Source organism: Sphaerodactylus townsendi, linkage group LG05, assembly GCF_021028975.2.
Source record: "Sphaerodactylus townsendi isolate TG3544 linkage group LG05, MPM_Stown_v2.3, whole genome shotgun sequence".
NCBI classification, from domain to species: Eukaryota; Metazoa; Chordata; class Lepidosauria; order Squamata; family Sphaerodactylidae; genus Sphaerodactylus; species Sphaerodactylus townsendi.
Genome location: NC_059429.1, coordinates 82,224,742 through 82,242,644, shown reverse-complemented (window position 1 = coordinate 82,242,644; position 17,903 = coordinate 82,224,742). Strand labels below are relative to the sequence as shown.

Here is a 17,903-nt window from a genome sequence, read left to right as displayed (position 1 = left end):
AAAATGAACTCGAAATCTATATGGTGTGTAATACACAGTTTTGCCAGTAGATGGCAAACCAGTATAACAAGGTACAAGTCTTTTACTAATGGTCCTAACTCAAGTGTGTTCTGAAGGGGAAATTTAAACTCCAGAGGAGGGAGCGAGGACCACTGGCAAAGGCCTTTTTAGAGAGCCTGTTTCATTTGAAGATACAGAGGAATTCTGTCCTAAGTGCTATGTTTTGATGCCCTTTTGTATTGAGCCTTCTACATTTTGCAAGTAGAATAACATCTTGTGGTTGAGGGCAAGCACTGCTGCAATGTGTGGTATTCTGCAGTAAGCGCTGCTGTACACATAAAGTCAACAAGATCTAATGGAAACATTCCTGGAATTTCCCTGTTTTATCTCTGTTGTGGCGAAATTCATATCTGTGAACAGATGAGAAAGCTGGATTACATGATTGAAGACCCTTAAAACTGATTATGGGTGCGACGGAGTAATGAGCAATTGAGTTAAATCTGCTAGCCCAGCATATTTGTACAAACAGAGAAATGGGTGCAGAATTCAGAATCTTGATGTTTCCACTTTCCCCTCCTTAAAACAAGTTGCAAGCTCTTCGGACTACAAAGTGAAGCTTCCATTCACCTAACATCTGCTCCAAGCTCTCAAAAGCCTCTTTTCCAGAGGATACAACTTCAGTGGTTTGCATAGCCCCTTGCTCTCCACTAAGGTTACCAGAAGTCAAATACATTGTTGTAGCATGTATATAAAATATCGTATTTAGATTTGAATTTGAATATTTTACCCTGTGTTCAGCTCACCCCAGAGGCTCAAAGCAACTTACAAAATGAAGTAAACTCGCACCACTTAAACCTACAGCTCAGTAGGCCCCAGTACCTCCTTGAAGCAGGTAACCCCAATGGTGATCAGCCCCAGTGATGGTTCCATCAGGGGTCTGACAGGACTGTGGCTGTGAACCGTAGATGAAGAGGTAAAAGCCAAGAGTTCTTTCTCTTCTTGCCATGGGCTGTAAGCTGCCTGGCTCTCTAGTCGCACTATAGTGTAAGGATGTGGTTAGGTTGATGTGGTTTAAACGTTTTGATGATGTGCAGTAGAAGAATATTTCATTGGCTTAATTTAGATTAGGGTTAATACTGTTTTCAGTTATTTGTAGAGGATCTGAGTTAACTCTCTGGTGGTAAATAGGAAACAGCTCTTTTTCTTTTGAGTCTTTTCAGTCATGTTTTAATATGTCATGTTCCGCCAGGCGTTTGGCCAGCCTGGTTAAAAAAAGACATCTACTGTGTCATCTAGCCTCCCGTGGGCACAAGGGAGGGAGGGGAGTAGTCAGACGCCATCCACATTTAAAAATGGGTTCTGTTTTATATAATTGATATTAAATTATGTTTTAATGTTGTTTTAACCTGCTGTGAACCGCCCTGAGCCCTCAGGGGGGAGGGCGATATATAAAACTAATAATAAAAAAATAAATAAAATAAATAATATGAACTCCGCCCACCCCAAAAAATGCCTAATGCTTTGGGATCATAGTGAACGCAAGTCTTGTTTACTCATATCTGAGCTTGTGCAGACGAATATGGAGCTGTGTTGTGTTCCCTGCTTAGTTTGAGCAAGCTGGCATGTTTTCTACACTAGCTAATTACATGGATGTCTGGAGGGCATTTATTTTTGTTATTGCTCCTGCTCCTCAGTGGCTCAGTGGTGTGCTTTTAAGGCATTAAAAATCCCAAAGACTCTGCAGTTCAACTGCCCCTCCCCCAAGCCTTCTCATGGAATGTATTTAACTGAACCAATAGTAACAAAATGCAATAATCTAGCAATGACTGACCTTGAAAGATGGTGGTGAGAAATACCCCATTCAACTTCTGTAACTGAAATAGCCTTCTGGCCCAGATCTGATGAATTTTTAGCTGAAAAATTAGCATTTTTCAGCTGGCCGATATATTTTTGATTTTTTTGTGCAACTGGGAGTTAGGGTATACTTGAAGCTGTCTGTTGTTGTCCTTTTGAAAGAGTAGACCACCTTGCTAACCTTCAAGTTATGCAGCTATTCCTGTATCTTAATAGAAGGCTGATTCAACTTAAGCTAGGCTTTGCAACTGCTACTTGATGACTGGTTGATTTCACACTGCACTGGACTGGGAGGTCATAGAGAAGGAAAGGCCATGGAAGGGCCTTTGTTCCAGAAAGCAAGAGAAATTTGCAAAATATGAGCAAGAGGTCACAAAGAAAACGACATAGGAGCAGAAAAGATGGTATGGGCTGATAGACAAACACTGAATCTGCAGGGAAATTATTAGCTAGACATTTCAGCATGTATAACAATAAAGGATTCTTACACGTACTGAAATGTGTAATGTAAATTGTCACTATATTCTCACATACTTATGTTACACTATGTGTAATTTGGCTCTGGGAAGGCATGATAGTAGAGGACATACATGTTGCATGAATACACAGTGAAAAACATATAGTGTCCAATAACTTTTGTGTAGTAGATTTTTATTCCATCCTTCCAAGAATTCAGAGCAATGATGGAATTCTTCATCTTCACAACAACCCTCCAAAGTAAATTAGGTTGAGACAGTGGCTTGGATCATGTTCACAGATCATATACAGCTTTCTCACTCGAGCTGCAGCCCATAATACCCAAAAGAGGTTGTTTTGGGCTGCCTTGTGGGCAGAAAGAAATGTTTCTTGCCTAAATCTCAGGATTGGCCCTGGATTTGGGACCACCAAGGAATACTAGAATCTTTATGCAGAGGAAAGCAGTGGCAAACCGCCTGTATTAGTCCCTTGCCTCTACTGGGTTGCTGTACATTGGCTGTGACTTGATGGCACTTTACACACAATCCTTAATAGATGTGTGGCACATTTCAAAACCTTTTTCTTTTGCTGGAAAATGTAAATAAACTTCATGTGTCTTTTGGCTGTTAAGCAAGTTTTACCCTGGAATATGAAGTTTTCATATGGGAATTCTCCAGGTGCCTTGCCTAGATGCTCAGCTAAATTTGAAACAGCCCTGTTCCTAAATCCCTAGCATTTTGCTTGTGGAGATACGAGATAATATTCTGCCCAATTACTTTCTGGGAACCAAGTATGCGCTGTGGTTAAATTAACATTCCTATTTTGAAGTTCAAAAGGACAAAGCAAAGGTCCTGTGTAATACAATAAAAGTCCACTAAGCTAACAGGGACCGGGATGTGTACCACTCTTGTCCAAGCTTGAAGGATAGTGAAATAGAAATCCCATATGGCTGCTCTTCCAAAATGTACAAAAGTTTGTTTGAACAGCAATAGTTTGAAACTGCCAGGGCCTGCAGTCTGCTCTGAAAACTGGCTGCTACAAAATGCCCCAGTAGTACAGGCAGGGCTATGCAAATTTGTATAGTGTCTCCTGGGTTCTTCAGTCTACACAGCTCTGAAAGTGCAGACAGTTGCTATTTCAGCAGCTCCCTGGAAGAGAAACAGTAGTGGTAGAGAAGAGTAACCAAAAAGGCCTCTTCTTCTCCTCAAGTCCTAAAAGAAAAAGGAGTTAAAGGAAAGATCCTCACTGAAAGAAGATTTTGTGCCAGGAGATGGAACATTGAAGGGCCAGAATGAAATGGCTGGGGCAGAACTTCCAGTGGCTCTAGAAGGCCCCAAATCTATAAGGATATGTCTCAGGCCGTAGAATAGCATTGGTAGATCTCCTAAGCCCATGAAGAGCTGCCAGACAGAACCAACCAGCTTACTGGAGGCAGTTCAGTCTCCACTCCATCCAGGTACTCTAAACTTTGGAGAGGGAGCAGGAGCCATCTCTGATATTTTTGGGGCAGACACTGCAGTCTCAGGTGCCATAGGAGACTAGGCTGGAAGAACCAGGGAGTTTCAAAATGGCTGCTGCACCATCTTTTCCTAGCTGTAAATTAAACTTAATTTTAAAGCAGTCAAGACTTTTGCTGTGGTGGTGGGAGAATGTGGGCAGTGCCCCCCCCCCCGCCCCAGCCACCAATGAAGCTCTTTCCCCCCTTCCCTCTCTCCCTGTGTCTCTTGCTCTCCCTCTCCCTTTGTCTCTCTGTTTCCCTCCCCCTTTCTCTTGATGGAGGCTGCACTACTGAGTAGTAGTGTGTGAGAACAAGATCTTGGGGTACGGGTGGACAGTAAGTTAAATATGAGCATTCATTCTAATTTGGCGACAAAAAGGCTAATACGATCTTGGGGTGTATCAACAGGAGTGTAACATCCAGATCACAAGAGGTTGTGGGGAGCGGTTTGAGAGCTTGCCCTGAGTGCCATTTTCTGGAGACAAACCAGTGGTGGGATTCAGCAGGTTTGCACCACTTTGACAGAACCAGTTGTTAAAATGGTGCTTGTAAAAAACCAGTTAAAATTATTTGAATCCCACCACCGGAACTGGTTGTTAAATTATTTGAATCCCACCACTGGGATAAACCCCTGCTTTTAATTTACTACAGGCCTTTGCTCAGGTAAAGCAGCCAACACAACTGTTCTTTACATTTAATTGATGTTATTCATAGTATGAGAGTAATGTCTACCCATGCCTAGATTAATAGAGACTGGAAGGATAAGGAGATACCTCCTCCTACATTCTCTAGGAGAGCCCACCAGAATGCAGGTTTAGGGGCCACACTTTGCAGTTGCTGGGGGCAGTCAGGTTTCTATTTCACCCCAACCAGGAAGTAGCAACTAGGTTTTCAGGCTGGAACACTAGTTAGAGGAGAAATGAGGGCATCCTTATCCATTAATGGAATAATTCTCTGTAACTTTGCTTTCATCATTGCAAATAAATGTACATATTGATGATGGCATACAGTGCTCTGATATAATCCCATATTATCATTTCCAAGAGCAACAATCAATAGTATTAAACATCAGTGTGTCTACATGTGTTAGTTTGTCATGCAGTGGAGTTCAGAATGACTGTTCCATTTGTTTTCAGTACAGATTAACATAGTGGCTATTGCATTCAGTCCCTTCCCGACTGATTTCTCCACCTCTACATATCCTTATTGTAATACATTTATACATCTAAATAAATCTTGTGATATTACTGTCATGATGCCTAATGAAGGATTAATGTAACACTGAGTTTCTAAAGTGGTATATCCGTGCAACTGTTGGGCTACTGAACTGGTCCATTGGTGCAACTGCACAAAAGCAATACAAGAAAAGAAAGAAGTAGGAACTTTGTGCATTCATTTAAATAGGCAGTGGTCAGTCCAAGTAGGTCAAGGGGAGGGTGCATAGATCAGTTTCCTAGCTATTGCAAAGCAACAGACTTGGAACAGTAAACCACATTACAGAAAAAGGCTGGCAACTATAGAAGTGAATCACTTTAGTATACTCTGTAGTTATACTGTTTGCATGAACCAAACATAGTGGAAGTGAGTAGTGATCTCTGATCATGTGAAGCATAAAAGAGTGAAGAACAGTAACAAATGAGAGAAAACATTTTAAAATGCCCTTGATTTTCTGGAATTGCATTCATTATGATGGAGTGTGTGGATAGATCTCCACCATGTGGATAGATCTTCAAGGTATAACAAACTCTCTCTCCACCTTATCATGCATAGACATTCAGCATCAGGCCACAATTGCAAAGGGGAGTTTATACATCCCTTTCAAATTTCTTTTCAGCTTCCCCCTTGACCAAGTAATATCAATGTGTTCATTAAAACTTTTGATATCATTCTTATATAATAAATATATTTTGATCAGTAATTATTACATCAGTCCCTTTTTAGATGTAATGCTAAATACCAGAATGTATAAAAGGACTTTGATATAAAGTTTCTTACACATAAAATCATCAGTATTATTAAGGTCCTCTTATCCACATTATGAGAAGAGAAGACTCACTGGAAAAGACAATTAACACTAAGGAAAGTTGAAAGCAGCAGGGAAAGAGGAAGACACAACATAAGCAGCCCCTCAGTTTTCAAGACTTGAGCAAGGCTGTTAATAGGATATTTTGGAAGACATTGATTCATAGGGTCACCATGAGTTGGAAACAACTTGGCACTTAGCACACATTCAATTTACTATGGATTGAGAAATGGCCTTGCTGTCATAAATAAGTACTCCTGTGGTTTTCCTTTATATAGTTTAGGAGGGAAATATTTTGTATTGGATGGCATGTAATGGGAATTTTCTGGCTACAGAGTATCTAATCAAGCAACACTGCTTCCAAAGTTAACTTGTTTGCTACCATGGAAAACGTCTGTATAGTCAGCAACTTCCACATTAAAAGATCATGGCTCAACAGTGGAATAGAGAAGTGAACAGTGCTTCTGACTAGGCTTCTCAAAGTTCATATAACTTTTGTCTTAATGTTTGTGCAACACTTGTTGCCTGTTATTCTGGAGGCTGCTGAAGAAGGAGGTACCTCAATTTGTCATGTGGTGTAGGGCTGTTAGTTTTCGAAGAAGCTTCCTTTATATTGTTGAAGTCATTCAAAACAACATGTAGTCCATCTGCAGGAACACAGTGGATAAACTATAAAAAGGATGTATTGTCGAAGGCTTTCATGGCCGGAATCACTTGGGTGCTGTGCAGTTTCCGAGTTAGCATGGCCAGTGTTCTAGCAGTGATTCTCTCCCTGGCGTTTTATGCTGCATCTGTGGCTTGTATTGGTCATCTTCAGAGTGATCTTCAGATCCTCCTGAAGATGCTCAGCCACAGATGCAGGCTAAAATGTTTCCCAGCTCAGGAAGAAGAACTGCTGCTAGAGACACTGGCTCCTTACAGCTCGGAAACCACACAGCACCCAAATATAAAAAGGATCTTAACTTCCAGTTCCAAGTGCACAGAAAAGCTGAAGTTATTAATCAGTTAGGGAAAGACATTCTGTTCATTTATTTGGAGATATTCTTCATGTACCTTGCCTTTCCCTCCAATGTGGAACATAAAACAGCTTCCATGGGACCCCTCTCCTCATTTTATCCTTGTGAGATAGGTTAGGATGAGAATGTGTGACTGGTCCAAGGTCATCCAGAGAGCTTCTAAAGCAGAGTTGGGATTTCAACTGGGGTTCTCGGATCACAGTGGGAAAGGCAGTCTATAAGTGAAGTAATAGCTCAGTGCTATATCGTATACTTTTAGACACATAGCTAATACCACAGTCATAATCTGAGCCCATTTATTTCTGTATAGGCTGCACCAAAGGTTTTTTAGCACTTTAAAAAATCAACAAACTTGTGTGGCACAAACTTTGATAACCCAGAGCCTTCTTTTTCACAGGAGCTTATTCCACAATAAATTAACCGTTAAGGTGCTGCAAGCCTCTTTATTATTTGGGTGACTACTTCTCTGGAATTTGCTTGCAGAAGGACCCACTTTCAAACCCTAGCCTCTAACCTTAAAAAGAGAAAAATGTTGGAGAGGTCAAAGCAGAGTTCCAGACCAGATGGAACAATGATCTGTTTCTATATAAGGCAACTCCATATGTTCATAATGCCAGATTCTTAACAGCATCAGGCTTCGGGGCCTGACGTCATGGTGGACTACAATCCGTGAGATTTTATGTGTAAAGGATCTCCCATATAAAAAAGCCAAGTTCTGCTCCTTGGCAGATTAGCTACATAGACAATAGTCTGAGGTAGTATAAGTAAACTTGCACTGCTGCTGTGGCAATAGAATCTTTTTATTAGACATTTCCACCTGAATTTATGTAGAAGTCCCACCAAGTAAGTGGGCTATATTCCAGCGTCCGAGTTGTGAAGGAGGATAATAGCACAGACTTTAAAACCAACTAGCTACATGAGGTTCTGCCTGTGACCATTGTAGTAACCTTCCACAGAACATTCGGTATCGTAACATAATGTTGCCTGAAAGATCTAGAGGGGAGCGCGCCACATTTTCTCAGTGATAAAATGTTGCCGCTTGTGTGGTAGGTAGACAATTTCCTCACAAAAGACAGAAGAAAGGTCCATTAGTTTCAGTCCTTCGGTAAGGGAATCGAAAGAGTAAATTCTCTGCCACAGGTGTGATTTTCTTGTTTCTCATAACGCTACAGAAAAAGACGACACCCTTTCTTCTGCTTCTCTGAAACCGCTCTCTCCCCGCCCTCTTAATTTGAGGCTTAGACTTCTGTTTCGCTACGTTTTTGGCGTGCCGCTGCTCTTCGCAACGGCGGCATTGTTTCTCTTGAAATAGGCGTTTTACGCAAAGCTGCTGTCAAACCAGCAGCCATGTGCAAAGCTACACGATATCTGACTCAGTCTAGCATTCGCGTACGGAGGTGGCGTGAGGATGCAGCGGCGGCGGAGCGCGGCAGGCGCCCCGCCCCCTTATTCGCGAGACCGTTTTACTGAACGTAACTGGGCGAAAGCCTCGCGCTGGGAGACGCTCTGCAACGGGTGTCCAGTGTAGAAAGGGGCGAGCGATTCCCAGTTCACGTTTACGCAGCTTGCGCGGAAGCCTCTGAGCGAGAAGGGCTGGCCCGCGCCATTCTCCGCCCGGTGCCTCTGCGCTGTTGACGTAGCTTGGCCCAAGATGGCGTCGCGGTCGTCGTCGTTGGCGGCGGTGGCCGGAGCGCTGGTAGCAGCAGCGGTGCCGACGTGGGAAGAACTGAGAGGGGAAATGAGGCGGCGGGCGGAGGGTGGCAGCATTAGTAGCCAGTAGCGACCGCACAGAGGGGTCTCCCTCCCTCCCGGCGCGTGAGACCGAGACTCTCCGGGATAGCGGGTCCCCCTCCCCCCTCAGACCAGGAGCCCCCGACTGTTCCCCTCCCAACCGCGGAGCCGACGACACCCTTTGCTGGGCTCATCCCACAGCTGCTTTCCGGGTGGCTCTACCCCCCCGGCCTGCCCCCAGCAGAGGATGATGAAACTGAAGTCCAACCAGACTCGCACCTACGACGGGGACGGATACAAGAAGCGGGCGGCTTGCCTCTGCTTCCGCAACGAAAGCGAGGACGAGGTGGGTGAACGAGCAGACACCGAAGTGGGGGTGGGGGTGGAGGAGAAAAGTAAGGGAACGGGGAAGACGGAGAATTAACGGACGAAGAAGAGCGTCGAAGGGGAGATAGTACAGTATTGGGATACTCGACATGCAAGAGAGAAAGAGGAGGTGTGGCAAATGGGAGGCTCTCATGTAGGGACTGAATGGGGGGGGGGGAGGCAGCTGCGTGGTGTTGCGAGACCCAGAGGCCAGAGGAGGAGCTTGGGAGGGTGGGGGATCCCGGAGGATTAGTGGGGCGAAAAGGAAGCGAGGCTGAGAAGGGGCGCGTGCGAGCAGTGCACTTTCGTCTGTAATCTGTTCTGCAGAAAGCGTATATCTTAGTAATGCTGACCTGTAGTGGCTAATCGAGAGTCGACTCGACGCCTCTCGTTAGCACCTGTTCCTTGGGTGTAAATCATGGGGGGTGGGAAGCGGAGGTTTACAGTCCATTTCCAAAAAGTCTGCTTGCTATCTATTCTGTTGAAGGGAGACACTCTCCCTCCTTTCTCAAGAGGGTGTGTGTGTGTGTGTGTGTGTGTGAAGTAGATAGTGTTACATGGTTTATTCAGACATATGGTCCACTTCGTTCTGTGGGATTGCTCCCAAGTAAGCATCACAGGATTGCTGGATTGTTGTTTCTCCATGCGAAGTCATTTGCCTGCTACGAACAATTACTTCATTAGGAAGAGCTGAAAGTCTTAGCTGGTTACGGAGCCTTGCCCAGGTATTTCGCCAGTGTCTTCACTAAGAGGTGCCAGAAATTAATTTCTGAAAGGGTGAAATATGGAGAAACTATAGTTTTAATGGCTGGGAAGGGAGGAAATGGATGTTTTAACTGCAATTATTTGATGAGTAAGGAGAAAGAATTGAGAGTTAGGAAAGCAAAGTAAAGGTAAAAATGGAAAGTGCCGATTAGCATCGAAGCGTAACAGGAGCACCAGCATAAAGCCACGGCTGTGACCTGATATGGCACATTTGCACATAATACACACACAAAGAATAGGAAGTACATGGCTTCAAGAAGCTGCATTTAATAAAAACATATGTTGTTAAAACAAAAATTGCAGTGTTGTCTTAAGTATGCAGAACAATAACAATTGCCTGTGCAGATGCTATTATGTTTGAAAGTGGGAAGGAAGTAGGAACTTTTCCTTCTCTTATAAAGTTTTGTTAGGGCAGTGGTTCTCAACCTTCCTAATGCCACAACCCTTTAATACAGTTCCTCGTGCTGTGGTGACCCCCAACCCTAACATTTATCCATTTTACAGATGGAGAACACTGATGCAGAGAGTCTTAGGCGACCACTGTGAAAGGGTCATTCAGCCCCCAGGTTGAGAACCATGTGTTAGGAAATCATGTGTGTTGATGGCATAGAATACATAAATACTAACAGTTATAAACCAGTTTCCTGTAGGACCACATTTTCAGAATCTAAAAGTATGACATTTTTTCCACTATTGTGACTTCAGTGCAGTTCTGCAAGGGGGATATGCAGGTGCAGACAGGCCATGGAGATCTGACAGAAGGCTTCTAGAAGCTTTTGAGCACTTGAATCCTGCCTACCCTCCAAAGCTGAGAGGAGGCTGATCTTCCACCCGAACAGTCATGTGGAAGGAGGTGGGGAGAGCGCTCCTCCCTCAGTTCTCTCTTCACTGCTGTGGAGAGAGAACCTGCTTTGCTGAGCACTTTGGTTTTTTTTACTTCAGAATTTCTTTCCTTCATGATCTCTTTGTTCGAGAGGTATGTCAAGTGCAGCACAAAGATGGGTCAGAATGATAAGCATGAAGTATGCCGCTTCAGTCTTGGTGAGACCGTTGTTTCTGATACATGTCCCTCTTGCTGCCTGTTCACTCCAAAGGCCTGGCCTGAACAGGCATTGAGGCTTAAGGCAGCCCTGTGGGAAAAGTCTCTCATTTTGGTGGATATTCCTTCCACAAAATATATACACCTTTGGTGTTTTCAGTTGCTGCAATTCTGTCTTGGCAGTCTTCTGAGTTGACTTTTCATGGCAAAAGAACTGTTTTGGAGCACCCTGTTAAGAAGGTAAAGAAGAACGTTATAAGTACCTCTCACAACAAACAACTTGTTTCTCAAACCCAGGTCTCATTGCCATCACATCCACAGTTAAATTACCTGGCTTTCCATTGGAGGTATCTTCTCAACGTCGATTGTAGCCCTTGCCTTGATCCCAATAAACCGATCCAACGCCTCAGTTCATCAACCCAAGATCTCGGCTCTGTTCTGATCTCTTGTCTTCTTGACGGTGAGATCCACTAGTTCCATGTTGTCCATCTTCTTGACACCATCAGTCTACTTGTTGGAATGGCTATCATAGTTGCGGTTGGAGTCTATGAGCCTCCAATTGACATTGGTGCATTTGTCTTGTCAATCGCAAGGTTTCCTGCATCCTTCCCAGTTATCTCTTCCTTGTTGTATGCCCCCATGCGCTCATTGGAATATATGCTCCCATGCGCTCATTGGAATATGCCTCCTCAGTGTTGCATCTCTTCTTGTTGGTTGAGATCAACTGTCCACCATCCTTAGATGTTGAAATATGATTTTGTTTCTTCACCCCACTCCCGTCAAGATCCTGTTGATAGTTACCCCTTGAAGTCTGGCATTGAATATAGGCACTGCAATTCAAGAACGATATTGACAAGCTGGAACAAGTCCACAGGAGGGCAACCAAAATGGTCAAAGGTCTGGAAGGCTGGACTTGTTGGCCCTTGGGATCTCTTCCAACTCTATGATTCTATGATACTGTCATGCCTTTTCCTGGAGACAAGGTCAGAGATTCATCTCTAGTTCATCCATAGGAGAAAGCTCTAGTCAGAGCAGCTGGTTTGAATGACTAAAGCCTTGGACATTGACTATGTTCTGTCGGATCTGATGTCCTAAATCATGAGTGTCCTCTATGGTGCCAATACCCTTCCTTTAATTAAGGGCATTCAAGAAATTGCCAAGGTTGTCTGGGTTAGATCTTTCTCTGATCAGGCCTCTATGAAGAAAGTGAAGAGTTTGTATAAAACCAAACAATAGAGATCTGAATTTCTGTTTCACCACCTCACTCCTAATTCCTTAGTCATGAAGGTGCTACCCTTCCAGTATACAGCTGGTTGCCACTCATCTCCCATTAATAAAAGAGGAGGACATTAGACATGTTGGGTTGAAAGGTGTACTCTTCAAATGCATTAGACCTCACAGTTTCCAATTTCACTGTGGCAATGGGTTGCAATTATATGTTCCTTAGGGAACATGTGTTCCACATGATTGACTCCTTACCAGATGATAAAAAGATGCTGGGTACTTTTCTTATTTTCTGAGGGTTCCAAGTTAAGAAAACAGTAGTTAAATGCTGCATGATACATGGCTGACAGAGCCAGCAGAGCTATGGCCTTGGGAGTGGTTTTTAAGGAGGGACGCTTGGCTCAGGTCTTCCTCATTAGGAAGGGCCAGAATTGAAGACTTTCCTTTCAGTGGTAAGACCTTCTTTAGTGAGGAGATGAATACCATCCTAGATAGGCTCAGAAAAGGTCTCACTATGAGATCATTGGGTATTACTTCCCAGAGCACTACATTGTTTAAACAAAGGTATTTTCCACTTAATTCTGTCCAATATCCCAATGTCCAATTTTACAATATAGTAAAACACATTACAACCAGCAATTCTGTTTCCGATCTACATCCATTCCCCAACATCAAGGGAAACATTTCCAACCCAGACAGAAGGGGAGACAAGGTGGTCAGTCTCCTGGGATCCCCCATCTAGGGATAAGCAGACACATGACTATAGGACACTGAATGTCATTTTTGTGATGGGTCGCCACTGTTGTTGGTTCATCATCACTCAGGATTGTTGAGTTCTTTCTATGATAAACCAGGTTATTGGTTTTGTTTTAAGTCCTTTCCTCCCTGTTTTTTCCACCATCTCCTTCCGAGACTTCTTCACCACTCCTGGCAGCTGAGATTTTCATGCTGCTGTAAAAGGCTGACATCAGTCAAATCAGCCCTCCCTTTTCTGAAAAAGAATTTTATTTCAGGTCTTTCCCTGTTGAAAAGAAGGGTGATAGTAAGAGGTCATCCTGGATCTCCATTGTATTAATACGTTCTTGCATATATCTTTTGGCTCCAATCCTTCATACCTTTACAAAATGTTTGTCAGCCATAGTGGCCTTTCTAATTTTGAAAGTGTGCTATCTATCCCTACTTAGATAATTGGTTATTTGTTGTCACTTCCTGGACATTACTGGAGTGTAACTTGGCCTTTGCCTCCCAGAGACTGACTAATCTAGGTTTGCTAATTAATACTGAAAGATCCTATTTAGAACCTATATTGAATATAGAGTTTATTGGAGCAATGTTGGATTCAGTTTCACAAAGGTTTTCTTACCAATGGCATGGTTCAAGGCCATACGGTCTTTAGTCACTGTCTTTTCAATAATAGATTTCATTTGCATCCAAAAACTCCTGGGATTTATGGCCTCTGCTACTTCTGACATTCTGTATGCTAGACTGAATGTGAGGTATTTACAGAGTTGGTTCCTTTGGTTCAAACATTGATTCTCAATGTTGTAAGCTCTCAATACCCAAAGTGATTTTAGGTTGCTCCATTGCTGGGTGTCCCTAGATAATTTGCTAAAACTTGTACAGTTAGGAATTTTTCCTCATGTCCTTAACATTTACATTTTCCCTAATGTTTCCCTAATCGGTTGGGGAGTTTTCTGCAATTTCCTGCAAGTTTGGGGTCATTGGACAGAGGATGAATTTAACATGTATATAAACCTGTTTGAAATCAGAATGGTCAGGTACGTTCTTGCATCTCTTTCAGTCACAGGAAAATGTCTCTTCATTGCAAAGACATCACAGACAGCTGCCAAATATTACATCAACAAGCAAGAGGATATGAGATCCAGGTCCCTCTGTACTGAGGCCTCCCAATTTTGGCAGTGAACCATATGTGAAATTTCCCTGGTGGCCATCCATGTGGCTAGAGAGAGCAACACTACTCTTGATTTCCTCAGCAAGTGGGCGTTTTCCACTCATGAATGGTCTTTGAACCCTCAACACTTAATTCCCATTTTCAAAGAATGGAAGTTCCCTCATATAGACCTATTTTCCACCAAGACCAGTGCAAAGTGCCTCCTCTTCTGCTCCAGGATGGGAAGGGGCAAGAGCTCCCTGAGAGATGTTGTTCAGCTATACTTGTTGGGTCACTTGTATTATGCTTCTTTCCCTTCCATCTTTTTCACAAGATCATAGCAAAGGAGTTCTCCAGCCAATCAAGAGTGATCCTCATAGCCCCTTATTAGCCAAAAAGGTTTAGATTTTCCACCCTCTTCAGGTTATGTCAGGAAAATTTCAGGGTCCTTCCTAACGAGGACAACCTTCTCATGATAGGGTCTATTCTCCATCACACCTGTCTTCTCTGCACTTGATGGCCTGATTTATCCAGTTCAAATACCAGATTTAGGTAGGGTTGTGCAGGTGTTAATAGCATTGTGAAACCCCTCCACATGAAAGTTCTGTACTTCCAAATGTCCACTATCCCAAGGTCTGGGGCTGAAACCTGCCCTTCACTGACATTTTAAAATATTTCTTGTATTTAAAAGATACTGGTTTAGCTACTTCTATCAAGTTTTGCTTTGCTGAAATTTCTGGATTCCACGTACCTGTTGGCCCTTATTCTGTATTCTCAGCACTTGATTCCAAAAATATTTTTGAGACCTAACTAATCTATAGCCTGTGTGTAAACCTCCTCTCCCTGTTTGGAGTTTGTCTTTGGTATTGTCACAGATTATACATAAACCCTTTGAGCTTCTGACAATGTCTGACTTGTCATTTGTGTGTTATAAAGTTGCCTTCCTGGTCACTGTCACCTCTGCCAGGAGAATAGGAGAGTTACCTACTCTCATAGTAGACTCTCCATTCACCAGATTGGATCCTGCTAAGGTGGTCCTATGTCCTGGTTTAGAATTTAGGCCTAAGGTAATTTTCCATTTCCATAAATCGCAACACCTGCTGGTGTTTTCCCCAAATCCCTAAGTTCAAAGGTAAATTATCACTCCATACACTTAAGAACATAAGAACAAGCCAGCTGGATCAGACCAAAGTCCATCTAGTCCAGCTCTCTGCTACTCGCAGTGGCCCACCAGGTGCCTTTGGGAGCTCACATGTAGGATGTGAACGCAATGGCCTTCTGCGGCTGTTGCTCCCGGTCACCTGGTCTGTTAAGGCATTTGCAATCTCAGATCAAGGAGGATCAAGATTGGTAGCCATAAATCGACTTCTCCTCCATAAATCTGTCCAAGCCCCTTTTAAAGCTATCCAGGTTAGTGGCCATCACCACCTCCTGTGGCAGCATATTCCAAACACCAATCACACGTTGCGTGAAGAAGTGTTTCCTTTTATTAGTTCTAATTCTTCCCCCCAGCATTTTCAATGAATGCCCCCTGGTTCTAGTATTGTGAGAAAGAGAGAAAAATTTCTCTCTGTCAACATTTTCTACCCCATGCATAATTTTGTAGACTTCAATCATATCCCCCCTCAGCCGCCGCCTCTCCAAACTAAAGAGTCCCAAACGCTGCAGCCTCTCCTCATAGGGAAGGTGCTCCAGTCCCTCAATCATCCTTGTTGCCCTTCTCTGCACTTTTTCTATCTCCTCAATATCCTTTTTGAGATGCGGCGACCAGAACTGGACACAGTACTCCAAGTGCAGTCGCACCACTGCTTTATATAAGGGCATGACAATCTTTGCAGTTTTATTATCAATTCCTTTTCTAATGATCCCCAGCATAGAGTTTGCCTTTTTTACAGCAGCCATTCATTGAGTTGACATTCCCATGGAACTATCAACTAAGATGCCTAAATCCCTTTCCTGGTCTGTGACTGATAGCACTGACCCCTGTAGCGTGTATGTGAAGTTTGTATTTTTTGCCCCTATGTGCATCACTTTACATTTTGCTACATTGAACTGCATTTGCCATTTCTGAGCCCACTCACCTAATTTATCAAGGTCCGCTTGGAGCTCTTCGCAATCCTTTGTGGTTCTCACCACCCTACATAATTTGGTATCATCTGCAAACTTGGCCACCACGCTACCCACCCCTACTTCCAGGTCACTTATGAATAGGTTAAAGAGCACTGGTCCCAACACGGATCCTTGGGGGACGCCACTCCCGACATCTCTCCATTGTGAGAACTTCCCATTTACACCCACTCTTTGTTTCCTGTTTCTCAACCAGTTTTTAATCCATAGGAGGACTTCCCCTCTTATTCCTTGATTGCTGAGTTTTCTCAACAGTCTCTGGTGAGGAACTTTGTCAAAAGCCTTTTGGAAATCCAAGTAGACAATGTCCACCGGTTCACCCCTGTCCACTTGATCCTGTCCTCCTAACTTGATGTTAGGAGGGCATTCCTTTTTTACTTAAGTCATACAAAATCTTTTCAGCAATGCAAAAATGCTTTAAGGATCCTAAGAAGGGAAAAGTTACTTCTTCCCAAACCATTTCTAGTTGGGTAGTTTCTGCCATTATGTTAGCCTACTCCAATGCCAAGGTGGATTATCCACTTCAAGTTAGGGCTCATTCTACCAGGTCCAAGCCCCTTCAGCTGCTTTTCTTGCCTGGGTCGACCTTTGTGACATCTGTAAGGCAATGATCTGGTTTGCTACATCCACTTTCCTCCAACATTGCTCCACTGATATAGATTCCAGGCAAAATGCAGCTGTTGGGAGAGCCTGTTACAGTCATTATTTCACTACCAAGCCCACAACTGCCTCCATGCTAAGTGAGCTTGGTATGCTTCCATGTGGGACTGCACTGAAGATACAACAATGAAAACAAAGTTGCACTTACCTGTAACTGTTGTTCATTAAGTGTCTTCTTTGCAGGTATACATCTCTCTCTGTTGCTTCCAATGGTATTATTCCATAGTGGTGATGTGAGAACTGAGGAAGGAGTGCTCTCCCCATCTCCTTTCACATGAAAATTTGGTTGGGAATTCAGCCCACTCTTCTCCATAGATGTGAGAGCGCTCCTAGTGCTTCAAAGCTTCCAGAAGCTTTCTGGTCAGATCTTTGTTGCTGGCCTGAACCTACGTAGTCAGTCCTGTATGCACAGAAGACACTCAGTGAACAACAGTTATAGGCAAGTGCAATTCTCCCCCCTCCCCCATTTTTGGTAGTCCTTAAAGGAGTAGTCCTGGGTATATTTGCGAAAAAGCTTCATTGGATTCAGTGCGACTTCTGAGATAACGTGTATAAATTTTGGCAAAAACTGAACTCACTATAGGAATAGCTTTTCCAAAGTATAATTGAGAAAATGAGAGACTTTGATCCTCAAAAGCGAGCCTCCCCATTAGGGAAGCACACAGAATGAAAGATTTACAACAATGGAGGGTGACGTGAATTGGTATGACATGGCATGGGATTTGGCAAAGGTCTACTGCTTCCATGCTCAGTTGAGCACATCATATGACCTGGCGGAAAGAAATTTGATTCTGGATGTAAAAAAAGAAACTGGGATAAAAGGGACTGATTTCTTGCCAGACATTGCCATCAGAAGAATTGGGATGGAGTTAGATTAGCTCATCCTGAGTGCACTCTTCTGTGTGGTCACTGGAAGGAGTGAGCTTGTGCAAATAAATACAGTAGTTCCTTTTAGTTACAGCATTGATTGTGATATTTGGAGTGCCATGCCATGAAATAAGCCAAACGAGAAAATGTGCTTCTAAGCAATTTACCAAGCATAAAATTCAAAGAGGTTATCTTGCCAGTCTTTTGCAGCAGAAGCACAAAAGAATATTGTTTTTAAAGTGCCTTTATGTTTTTATTTAGGATAAGTTTAATTGAAATCTATATTTGTATAGACTGTGGTAACACATGCAAAGCTCTGACTATTTTCTGTCTTATTGATCCTTGCAAAAACATTTTGAAGTACATCAGGTTTTACTGTACCTGCA

The 17,903-nt window shown here is 43.2% G+C and overlaps 1 protein-coding gene across 1 annotated transcript in view; it reads left to right on the top strand.

Moving 5' to 3' along the window:
• The first annotated feature begins 8,269 nt into the window (after nt 1–8,269).
• The window catches only part of NUDT3 (nudix hydrolase 3), a 38,106-nt gene continuing 28,472 nt past the window's right edge, over nt 8,270–17,903 (top strand). The window contains exon 1 of the mRNA XM_048498065.1: nt 8,270–8,924. Coding sequence (XP_048354022.1) covers nt 8,826–8,924 — 99 coding nt within the window. The 5' untranslated portion in view covers nt 8,270–8,825. The remainder of the gene's footprint in view (nt 8,925–17,903) is intronic.